At 46.8% G+C, this 12,360-nt stretch overlaps 1 protein-coding gene across 2 annotated transcripts in view; it reads right to left on the bottom strand.

The window, feature by feature from the left end:
* Nucleotides 1-12,360, bottom strand: part of ZNF664 (zinc finger protein 664) — a 198,058-nt gene that overhangs the window by 131,803 nt on the left and 53,895 nt on the right. The window contains exon 7 of one of the 2 annotated variants that reach the window (XM_073789951.1): nt 8,959-9,105. The exons of the other annotated variant lie outside the window; for it this stretch is intronic. Within the exon in view, the coding sequence (XP_073646052.1) occupies nt 8,974-9,105 (132 nt within the window). The 3' untranslated portion in view covers nt 8,959-8,973. Of the gene's footprint in view, nt 1-8,958; nt 9,106-12,360 lie in introns of those variants that run through there. 2 annotated transcript variants of the gene reach the window in all.

Here is a 12,360-nt window from a genome sequence, read left to right on the forward strand (position 1 = left end):
AGACATGCTTCTCTCAAGGGCCACAGTTATTAAAGGATGAAAAATCCAGTCCTCTGAAAAATGTCAACCAGGGAGAGGAGACAGCCTCATGATGAAAAATAAATGAATAAATACACTTCCAACTGCAGAATTGGCATCCGTTTTGACACATAAATGTTTTAACTAAACATTTATATTTTCAGATAACTGTAGATCCCCACACAGAAGAAATAAAGCAGAAATTCCCTAGTGCCCTTTACCTGGTTGCTCCTATGGTAATTTCCTGCAAAACTGTGTCACAACCATGAGAGTGACACTGATACAGTCGAGATACAGAATCTGTCCATCGCACAGCGTCCCACACGTTACCCTTTTATAACCACCCTCTCTTCCCTTCCATCCCCACACCCCAGCAACCACTGATCCCTTCTCCATTTCTATATTTCTGCCATTTCCATCATATCGTACAAATGGAATCATACAGTCTGCAAACTTTGTGGACTGTTTTTTTCTTCCACAAAGCGCAGTTCTCTGGAGGTTCATCCAGGTTGTTTCAGACATCAGTATTTGCTTCTTTTTTTTTAATTAAAAAACTTTTTAACTGAAGTATAGTTGATTTACAATGTTGAGTTAGTTTCAGGTGTACAGCAAAGTGATTCAGATAGATTAGAGACAGATAAATAGATAAATAGATAGATATTCTTTTTCAGATTCTTTTCCATTATAGGTTATTACAAGATATTGAATCTAGTTCCCTGTGCTATATAGTAGGTCCTCGTTGTTTATCCATTTTATACGTAGTAGTTTGTATCTGCTAATCCCAAACTCCTAATTTATCTGCCCCCCTCTCCTTTCCCCTTTGGTCACCATAAGTTGGTTTTCTATGTCTGTGAGCCTGTTTCTGTTTTGTAAATAAGTTCATTTATATCATTTTTTTTAAGATTCCACATATAAGTGATATTATATGATATTTGTCTTTCTCTGTCTGACTTACTTCACTTAGTATGATCATCTCTAGGTCCACCCATGTTGCTGCCAATGGCAATATTTCATGGAGGTGCCTTAAAAAAAAAACTAAAAATAGAGTTACCATAGGATCCAGCAAACCCACTCCTGGGCATCTATCTGGAAAAGATGAAAATTCTAACTCAAAAAGATACATACAGGACTTCCTGGTGGCGCAGTGGTTAAGAATCCGCCTGCCAACACAGGGGACACGGGTGCGAGCTCTGGTCTGGGAAGATCCCACATGCCGCTGAGCAACTAAACCCGTGCACCACAACTACTGAAGCCCGCGTGCCACAACTACTGAAGCCCACGTGCCACAACTACTGAGCCTGTGCTCTAGAGCCCGCGAGCCACAACTACTGAAGCCCGCGCGCCTAGAGCCCCTGCTCCGCAACAAGAGAAGCCACCGCAATGAGAAGCCTGCACACCGTAACAAAGAGTAGCCCCCGCTCGCCGCAACTAGAGAAAGCCCGTGCGCAGCAACGAAGACCCAACACAGCCAAAACCAAATGAAGTAATTAATTAATTTAAAAAAAGATACATGCACCCCAATGTTCATTGCAGCACTCCGTACAATAGCCAAGACTTGGAAGCAACCTATATGTCCATCGACGGATGGATAAAGAAGTTGTGAGAGAGAAAGATATATATATGCAATCGAATAGCATTTGTTCCTTTATTATAGTGTGTCCAACCACTCACACGTTGAACTGTGAGGTCGCCTCCCGTCAGCCTCCGTCCCCACCGCTCTCTCTGCATCTTCTCTCCTCCGCCCCTCCCCAGCTGTGCGGAGGCAACAACAGCATCACACTATTTTCTCCCTTCTCCTGCGTGTGCCATACAGAGACCCTCTCTCTTCTTTTCAGCCTCTCGCAACCTGCTGGTTTCTTTCCTCGACCTGAGAACATCCTTAGATCTTCCCTATCCGGAAATCACATCTCTTCACCCAGATGTCCTTTCCAGCTGACAGTCCAGCACAGAATCTCTCTGAAAGGATAGTAAGAACATGCCTCTCGAAAGGACTGGAGGGCTGGGGACAGGAAAAGGAAGACTCTGTGCTGTGCTGGCGGGACATGACTACCTTTTGCACTGTGCACCTATTCCAACTGTACCATTCCACGCTCCCTGCCCCCGGGAGATCTTTACTTCAACAATATCGTTTTTCATGTGCCACGTATTGTTCAGTTCTTGGCCCCAGATTATTTAATCAAATCCCAGGCGTTAGACATTTTATCTGTTCCCCAATGTTTTCACACTATGATGACTGGCACAACAACCCTCTTCGTGCTCAAATCTTTGGCCACATCTCTGATTATTTCCTGAGGATAAATAGTGGAAAGCCAGTGACCCACCAGATAGGTTCCTAAAAGTGGACTATTGGGTGAAAAAGAGGCTTCCCATCGCTTGTGCCAAGCTCCCCCTGTAGAAGGTATAAACGTAGATGCCCCTGGCAGCTCCTTTCCCCACACAGACTCCCAGCTTTGCATTTAATAAGTTAAAACATGTGGTCTCGTGCTGTTCGTTTTCATCTCTTTTGTTACTGCTGAGGCTAACAATTTGTTCAATTTTTCATTTGCTATTACAGTTGGCCCTCTGTATCTGCGGATTCTGCATCCGTGGATTCAACCAACCACGAAGATGGAAACTATTTTTTTAAAAAATCCAGAAAGTTCCCAAAAGCCAAACTCGAACTTGCCACTTGCCAGCAACTATTTACATAGCATTAACTTTGTAGTAGGTATTGTAAGTAATCTAGAGAGCATTTAAAATATGCAGGAGGATGTGCATAGATTTTGTGCAAGTACTATGCCATTTTATAAAGGGACTTGAGCACCCGTGGATTTGGGTATTCACGGGAGGTCCTGGAATCCAATCCCCTGTGGATACCAAGGGAGTGTTGATTGTCTAATTACATTTCCTCTTCCATGAATTGTCCATTCAGTCTTTGCTCACTTTTCTTTTAGGATCCTAGTCCTATTCTTATTAGTTTGAGTACTTTGTGCACGTAAGGTTATGACTCTAAAATATCTGAACAAGCATTTACTTTCATGGTTCATTTTTGGCTTTTCATTTTCTATAGGAAAAAAGTATACATATATCTATGGAAATTTTAAATTTTAGGTGGTCAATCCATTTCTTTCCTTAGGGCTTTCTTTCTATTGTTTTTTATACTTGGAAAGAACGAATTTCCTTATTCAGAGAGCACCTAAACACCATCACCCATATTTTCTTCTGTATTCTTCATTTTATTTATATATGTATTTCCTTGATGCAATTAAAATTTATTTGGAATATGGGATGAGGTGAGACCGTTAACTGATTTTTTTCCCAGAGTCCATTTTTCCCGAAGTTATTCATTAACTATTTATTAATCAAGCTTTCCCCTTCCGTTGTTTGGGAGTGCTTCCTTTAATGCAATTAAACATATCAAGTGGGGCTTCCCTGGTGGTGCAGTGGTTGAGAGTCCGCCTGCGGATACAGGGGACACGGGTTCGTGCCCCGGTCCGGGAAGATCCCACATGCCGCGGAGCGGCTGGGCCCGTGAGCCATGGCCGCTGAGCCTGCGCGTCGGAGCCTGTGCTCCGCAACGGGAGAGGCCACAACAGTGAGAGGCCCGCGTATCACCTATCAAGTGATAGGGTTTTTTTGTTTGTTTTTTGCTGTACACGGGCCTCTCACTGCTCACGGGCCCAGCCGCTCCGCGGCATGTGGGATCTTCCCAGACCGGGGCACGAACCCGTGTCCCCTGCATCGGCAGGCGGACTCTCAACCACTGCACCACCAAGGAAGCCCCAAGTGATAGGTTTTTGAGTTCTCTCTTCTGTCCCTTGATCTTCATATTTATTCTTGATCTAAATCCACTCTCTTCAATTATTATAGCTTTATAATATGTTTACTGTTTGGTAGGGTAAGTCCCCTCCCATTACTTTTAGCAAAAATTCCCAGTTACCTTGTCTTTATTCTTCTTAAGAAACTTCAGAATCATTTTGTCAAGTTCCTAAAACTCTAATAGGTTAATTAGTTCAACTAATCCTGTTACTGAACAAACTTGGGTCTGCTTGGCCGAAGAGCAGCAAAGCCAATCTACTGACACCGGGTTGTGGTGAAGGAAGGTACAGTGTTTATTGCAGGGCGCCAAGCAAGGAGAATGGGCAGCTCATGCTCAAACGACCCAAACTCCCCAACAGCTTTCAGGGAAGGGTTTTTAAAGGGCACACCAGGGGTGAGGGTTGTAGGGTGACTGATCAGCTCATGCACAATTCTCTGTTCGGTGGTGAGGTAACAGGATGATGTTTCAGGAATCTCAATCATCAACCTTCTGCTTCCAATGGTCTGGAGTCTAAGTGCCAGTGGTCAGCAGGCAGTTAACTTCCCCCACCTGCTGGGGGTTTTAGTATCTGCAAAACAACTCAAGGATATGCCGCAGGACATTATCTACAGCCCTTGAGGAGGAACTAAAGGTTCTTGACTTTGTTTTTTGGCTAAACTATTATTATTTTGTCTTGTTTGACTGCCTTCCTTTGTTTCTGCATCATTTCTCACTTCTCTGATTAAATCTGCTCTTTGGAACTCGGCAAAGGCCTAAGAGGCTAAAGCTTTTCTACAAACAAGAGGCAGGGGGACACGGGGGTGTATCTCTCCCCGGGAAGGCCCCACAGGGTCTTGCTGGCTTTCAATTCTACCCCCCCAACATATTCTCTATCCGTTCATGTCTTTTTGTTTCCACTGTTACTCTCTAGGTCTGTCCATCACTTTCCTGGTAAATAATTGATTTTTCTCCTAGTGGACTTATAAGTTGGTTTACTTAGGATATCTGGAGGCCCCCGTTAAGGAAATCAGCTGGTACGTACAACAGCAGGTTAAACTCTAACTACACAATCAGTGCTCTTCACGCACCAACTGCGGCAAACTATATCATTGTTCCAAAATGTCTGTTGTCCCTCCCCGAGGGAGGGTTGTATTTTCTTGCCCCATGGGTAACAGCCTTGGTCACATGAGTTGCTTTGGCCAATGAAACGTATGCAGAGGTGCTAAGTGTCATTTCTGAACCAACTCCATGAAGCATCTCCTGACCCCCTGCAGAATGTCACACCTCCCTCTTCACACTTGGTGTGCACGTCCCTGGTGACGGTGACGGGCTTAACTTTCCTTTACAGCCATTTGTGAGCTGTTGGCTCCTCCCTAATCACAGAGAGCCCTCTTGACGGCACAGACTGCGCCTCAGTCACCTCAATATTCCCTGTGGCAACTGCCACACCCACCCATGGCAGGTGATCTGCCTGCGTAACTGCTGCATCAAGGATGGCAAACATACCTCTGGTTTGAACTGTAAGGTGAAAGTTGGGACGGTCTTCTTCCATTCCTTCTCTCCAGCCACCCTAAGACCCATTCTAATTCTAAAAATAATCACAGTGGTTTGTCAAGGGGAGATTTCCATATGCCTGTAAAACCCCATCATTGACATTTATACCTATGTCCCACTTCTTTCCACAATTCAGTATATTTTTCCACTCTTTATGCCCAGCCAATGGAAAATGGATTTAAAAATAGGCCAATGTATTACAGGAAACATCTTGATCCTAGACAAAAAAAAAAAAAAAAACAGAGAGGGACCCTTCAAAAGAAATGGACGGTGTGGCTGCCCTGCCTGCTTGAGGACAGAAAGGGTCCTCGTGCCATATGTGTTGTACTTGGCTGCCCCCTTGCTGACACTGTCCATAGCCATGTCACCAGCCTCATCCTATTCTAGCTGAGAGAGAGAGGGAGGGAGGGAGGGAGGGACAGAGGCTTTGAAGAAATAACCTTCCCAGGAAATGTCTCCTGAAGCTGTCTGCACAGGAAATATGTGCAAAGGAAGGAGGAGAAGAGAGAAATGTGGAACGGATCTAGTTTATTCTCAACTGACACATCATGGGTAACGTTTTCTATCATATTTCCTTGTTCAGAGTAGGAGATGGGGTGTTTTCCCTTCTCTCCTTCCTCTGTAACCTGCCTTTGTTTTTCTGAGAGAAGGCTTTTTTGCTCACTTCTACTCTCTCACCTGTAAGCTCTCCCTCTACTCTCTCCTTTAAGGCAAAGACTTGTTTCCGCCCTGCCTTCTAGAGTCGAAGAGACATTGACTTTTCAAGCTGGGAGGAGACTGATCAATAGTCTACAGGGCTTTCTCATTTTCTGGAGGGTGAGCATCCTAGGAATTCCTCTCCTCTTATATGTCACATCTTCCATTAAGGATTTTCAATTAAAAACCAGGACTGTAGAATCCAATTCATGAAAAGGCTCCCAACCAGAGCCCCTGAGAGAGGGATTTCTGAGCTTGGAGGGTGTTTTCTAAGCTTGAGGCAATATTTACATGGCCAAGGGCACCTCAGAAGCAGTGAGGTGTCTGTAGGGCCCTCGACATCGGGAAATGACATTTGGAGGCCCCTCGTGCATTTCACAACGCCCGTTACTTTTCAGACTGTCTGTACATCTCATCTCCTCCCACGACATCAATAAAGGAGGCAAATATTTTTTCACCTAAAAAAAAAAAAACTGAATCCATGGGAGGTAAAATAATTTGCCAAAGGCTGTCCATCACATTACTGCAGGGCTGGGATTCAGCTTTCCACATGCACGTATGCGGTCTCCATCCCTGTTCCTGGCACTGACTCCTAAAACCCCTGGAATTTCCTAAGTGCTGAGAGCCATAAAGGTGTCTTTTGTTATGTTAAGGAGGTGACTTTTGAAAAGGACCTGAGGGTGGCAGCTGGTTGCCAGGGGAACCAATCACGTGATTGGAGGGTTAGAACTTTCGGTCCCACCCCCTCCCACATCCATCCTGGGAGAGGAGAGGGGCTAGAGGTTGAGTCAGTCACCAGCTGCCAGTAATTTAATCAATCATGCCTATATAATGAAGCCTCCATACCCCAGGAGGACAGGGTTCGGGGTTCTGAGAGCTCCCAGGTTGGTGAACATGTGGAGATGCCAGGAGAGTCGAATGCCCAGAGAGCATGGAGGATCCCCACCCTTTCCCCAGACCTTGCCGTACGCATCTCTTCCGTCTGGCTGTTCCTGAATTATATCCTTTGTAATAAACTGGTAATCTAGTCGGTAAAATGTTTCTCTGAGTTCTAGGAGCTGCTGTAGCAAATTAACCAAACCCAAAGAGGGGATCACTGGAATCTCCAATCTATAATCGGTGGGTCAGAAGCACAGGTGACAACCTGGACTTGTGACTGACATCTGAAGTGTGTGTGTGTGGTGCGGGGAGGCAGTCTTGTGGGGCTGGGCCCTTAACCTGTGGGATCTGATGCTGTCTCCAGGTAGAGAGTGTCAGAGTTGAGCTGAACTGTAGGACACCCAGCTGGTGTTGGGGACTTGCTTGCTGGTATGAGGACCCCTCCAAAACCCACACACAAACACACTGGAATTGGTATCAGAATTGACAGGCAGTGCCATTTAACTCTACTCTGAACAATGAAAACATTAACACTTTTTAACCCTCTCCCATTTTCCTTCCTCCAACCTCTAATTGCTGTTGGTTGTATTTTTTTAGCTTTGTCACGATTTATAAATGTTTCCAAAATAACCATAAGACGCCCCCTAAAAACCTCTTATTTAAGTGGATGATTCAGCGCTTACCACTATTTGTAAAACTGTATTTTCTCCATTCCTGAGTTCTTTATTTCAATTTATTTCTTGGTTGGTTTGATTTCAATAAGAATATTCCCTGCTTGAGAACACTTTTTTGTTGCCTTTATAAGCTAAGGACAACGTGTCTGGGTATAAAATTATTGAGTCACAGTTCTTCTCTTTGGAGTTTGGTAAACATTGCTCCGCTGTGTTCCTGCACTGATGTTGTATGAATCCTTTTGCTACCGTGTTTCCATTGCTGGGTTTTATCTTCAAATAACTTTTTCAAAAGGAAATAAAACCTCAGAATCATTAGACTTCTCCAATATTTGAAAAAGACAGCCTGTTGCCTTTACATACGAATGCAGGGAGAATCAATAACCAGAAGAAATCATCAGATATACAGAAGATGTTAGGTGGTGATAAGTGTTAACAGAGAATAAAGCATTTAATAGATATGCCTCCTCTATTTTCTAGCACTGAATATTAATGTGGAGAAGTCTAAGGTCCTATTTTCCCTTCTAAATATTATTACCTTTCATGCCCAAATGCCTGAAAACTTCATTCTCCTTAATGTTCATTTAACTGAACCCAAGTAGTTTTAGCATCAACCAAACTGTCTAAATTTTAGCAGGAACACAGTGTACTCCCTTGAGCTGAAATCCAGCACTTCCTCCATCTCCAGGAAAGTTTCTTCCAACTTTGAATACTTTTTGGTTCCACTTGTTGATTTCTCCACTCATCCTTATGTTGGATTGTTTTTGCCCTCCATAGCGCTTACATTCTTTTTAATTACTTTACTTTCTTTCTTCTATTTCCTCTGGGCCAGAGACGATTAGGGTGGACTGTCCAAAACTGTCATTTCTTTGTGGGTCAAAATCAGCAATTTCATATGGTTCAACCTAGTTTGGAGATTCCTTAGAGCTTCAGTGGTAGCTGAAGTTATGGGAACAATGCTATTCTCCCCTTGTGTCCTAAAGGAAAATCATTCCCATAAGCTCCCATCAGAATTTGCCTTATGTCTCATTGGCTAAGACTGGGTCACATGCCCACCTCACTGACCAATCACTGTCAAAGGTAACAGCATGGACTTACTGACTTATCTCAGTCAGGATTCATCCTATCTCAGGGCTGGACACTGGCCACCCAAACAAAACCAGGATTTGGGGTTAGCAAGGAAGAAGGAAGGATGGCTGTTAGAGAGGTGACTTAGACAGGGGGTAGGTTTAGGTGACAGCATGGCTTTAGGGGTCAGTGCTCATACAGTTTTCTGGGAGACTCACACCAACAACCCAGGGTCAGGGAATGATACTTAACTAAACTTCCTGGCTCTTCAGAGGAGGCTGGTCGCTGTCAAGGATGAAAGGGATGAGGTCAAGGGCTCATAACGCATGGGAGGTTCCGAAATAACATGAAGGAGCTGCCTTTCTGCATTACTGGAAAAACGCTAGAACGAAGAGACTGGATGTCTGGCTCTGCTGCCCCTTTAACTGGCCTCATATGAACCTGTTAAACAACAGATGAAGAACGAGAGTTTTGGCGGTTTTTTTGTTTGTTTGTTTTAAGGAAAAGCAATTCAAGGACTGAGCTGCGGAGGACACTTATTTCAAAACTCTTTTCCAGGGCAGCTGGCACCTTGGACATTTTTGCAAACGCAAAGACGGAGCCTTTGCAGTCGCTTTTTACTTTCTCACAGCAGCTCCCGAAAAGGGGAGCTGCCAGTGTGAAATGAAAAGACAAAGAGAGGCTTTTCCCTCTGCCTCCTGATGTCCTTTTGGGGGTCCTGATCTACCAAAAAGAGAGAGAGAGAGAGAGAGAGAGAGAGAATTTCCATTTTGAAAACAGGCCAGCCTACTCTTGTGTTCACTAAACTCCCCAAGCCCGGATCCCAAGGCAAGCTCACCGCCTCCTGGTCTGTAAAATGCCAAGTTAGGGAAATCTCTGCGCGCTCAGATTTTGCATCTGGAAAGCAGGGGTGAATGCATCCCCTCCTGCCCTACGGGCCATGTGGTAGAGGATAAGTGAGGTCACCTCTGAGCCAGGGATTAGTCTCCAATCCCTCCCTCCCTTCAAAACTGTTCCACAGCGCCCTCTCCAGCAGGAGCTCTGAATATTTTTAATCACGCATCCCCAGGAGGAAACCACGCGAGCACTGTGTCGATTGGGTCCTTCCGGAAGTGCATGCGGAGTTAGGAGGGCAAGAGGTTCACGGGGGGTGACACCTATGACAGACAAAGGGGAGAGGAAGCAGGACCAGGCTGGGCAGATCTGAGGCTCTCAGCCAGCCCACCGGGGCTCCAGAGCAAAGACTGCCTATTAGGGAGGTCCTGCATGGGGCAGAAATGGCCAGCCCTGGGTCCATGCCTGGCTCAGGCACTGGCTGGCAGGCTGCCTCTGCTCAAAAGCAAAGATGGAGCCTAGATGCACATGTAACAGCTGGAGGCTGCAGTGGAGCAAGATCTTTCTGGAAGGCAGGTCTGAGTGCACGCCTCCACAGTGGCCATGCATGCATGCGTGTGCGTGTGTGTGTGCGACACCCTAGGAAACAGACAGCCCCGTGCACACGGCCCGGGGGGAGCCCTCCCCCTCCTGCTTCCTGAGTCGTGTCCAGCAGCTACTGATTATTCCTTAGACCCCCACGAGCTGCAGGGCCAGCTCTTTGCCTTCACTTGTTTAAAACTGGAGTTGCAGTATCAAAACCCTATCGCTTCAGTGGGTTTTTTTTGTTGTTTTTTTTTTTGCGGTACGCGGGCCTCTCACTGCTGTGGCCTCTCCCGTTGCGGAGCACAGGCTCCGGACGCGCAGGCTCAGCGGCCATGGCTCACGGGACCAGCCGCTCCGCGGCATGTGGGATCTTCCCGGACCGGGGCACGAACCCGCGTCCCCTGCATCGGCAGGCGGACTCCCAACCACTGCGCCACCAGGGAAGCCCCTATCGCTTCAGTTTTTACGACATAAACTCACAAAGGTCCGCGCCAAACTTAACTACATGCCGATCCTGTCCTTCTCTGGGTCCTGGAGTAAAGGAGCCACCAGGAGACAAGACCCTTCAGATCCTAAAAGGGGAGAAATCCCTCCTTTGCAAAACTGTCTCCAATCTGGCTCCACGATTATTTACTTCGCCCACGTGTTGAAAAATCCCCCAACGCGTGATTCATTCCAGAAGGGTGTGGGAAAGGTCGCGCGCTCAGCCTCCAAGTGAAGCCCAGATACAGCTTCCGGTTCCGGAGGTTACAGAGAAGCGGAGCTTCCCCGACTCTTCAGGTGTGGATGCTCCCAGGACCAAGGAGCCCCAGGTCACTCCTCAGGTGCTTGAGAGGCACAGAACTGTGTGCTTGACTTGCGTGCTCTCTGCTCTTTGCAAACTTAGAACGTGAAGCCAAGGAAAAGAGAGAAAAGAGAACGCGGATGTAAAAGCTTGGGAGGAGAGCTGAATAGTTGGACGGCAGCGGCGGCACGGTCACTTTATAACATCACACATAACACCGCGCTCATCACTGCTGGAGGTCAAGTCCCCTGCCCCCAACCCCGAGAGCAGATTTTTGTCTCGTGTGTTCCTTTATCTTTTCAGAGAACTTGTATCAGGGCCTGACTTCAAATGTTGCTTGAAATCTGCTCTCCTCCTAGTATTTAAGTTTCGTGGAGGAACTGAGGCATCCACAATAAAAATATGAATTCAGGAATACGGAGAGCTGCTCTTTTTTCTTCTCTTGTGCTTTAGAAAGTCTGGCTCCTTTGTGTCTGGGGCGGGGCTGTGGTCCACAGCGACTTCATAATGTATTTGATCTGCGTGTCTTGTCCCTTGATGAAGAGCGGGCGGCAGAGACGGAGAGAAATCGAGACCTGTTGCCAACGAGCACAGAAGTTCTTCCAGATGCCTCGTGCACACACACTCTCTGCCCCGCTCCTACTTTTAGGGTTGAATCCTGATCAATCCCGTGGCCCAGAGCAGTGCTTCTCAACCAGGGACATTTTGTGCCCCCTCCTTCCCCCCAGGGGACATGGGACAATGTCTGGAGGCATTTTTGATTGTCACAACTGGGAGGATGCTTCGGGCCTCTCATGGGCGGAGGCCAGGGACGCCGCTCAACATCCTGTAAGGGCCCACAGCAAAGAATGACGCATCCCAAATGCCAGTGGTGCTGAGGCTGAGAAACCGTGGCCTCAAGTAACACAATACACGGGCAGCTTCTTATCTTTTTGTCTTGTTGCATTCTTCAACTTCATGATGCAAAAAACAAAAACCACACACCCTTGAAAAAAAAGCCTTTCGGCTGGCCCTCAGGCCCGCGGCATTTCAGGATGACAGTGGCCAGTAACAGAAATGGTGAAGCTGGGGGTGGCCTTCGCGTGAGGCATCTGGGCGGCCTCCTGGGTCACCTGGGAGCCTGGCTACAAGCTCAGACAGAGGTGACTGGAGTGCTGGTTTTCCGAGAGCCTTTTCCCTCAGTCATGCCAAGGACCTTGTATACGATTTGCGGTGATTAGGTGGGGCACGAATGTGTTTTCAGCCAGCCGGGTGCCGTATCCCTCGCACGGCTACTGCTTTGTGTGCAGCGAGCTGCAGGTATCACTCTTCTGAACGGCCGCACAGAGTGCCGGGCAGAGGTCAGGGAGGGGCGTAGAGGGCAGCCCCTGACGGGTCCTTGTCTTAGGTGCTCTCTGCTCTTTGTGAACGTAGGACGTGCTAAGGAAGGGGAGCTGGTCTCTTGGCAGCTCTGATGGTCATACTTAGGGATGCGGGAACCCCCTCAAATCTGC

Source organism: Tursiops truncatus, chromosome 13 (genome assembly GCF_011762595.2).
Source record: "Tursiops truncatus isolate mTurTru1 chromosome 13, mTurTru1.mat.Y, whole genome shotgun sequence".
Classification (NCBI taxonomy): Eukaryota; Metazoa; Chordata; class Mammalia; order Artiodactyla; family Delphinidae; genus Tursiops; species Tursiops truncatus.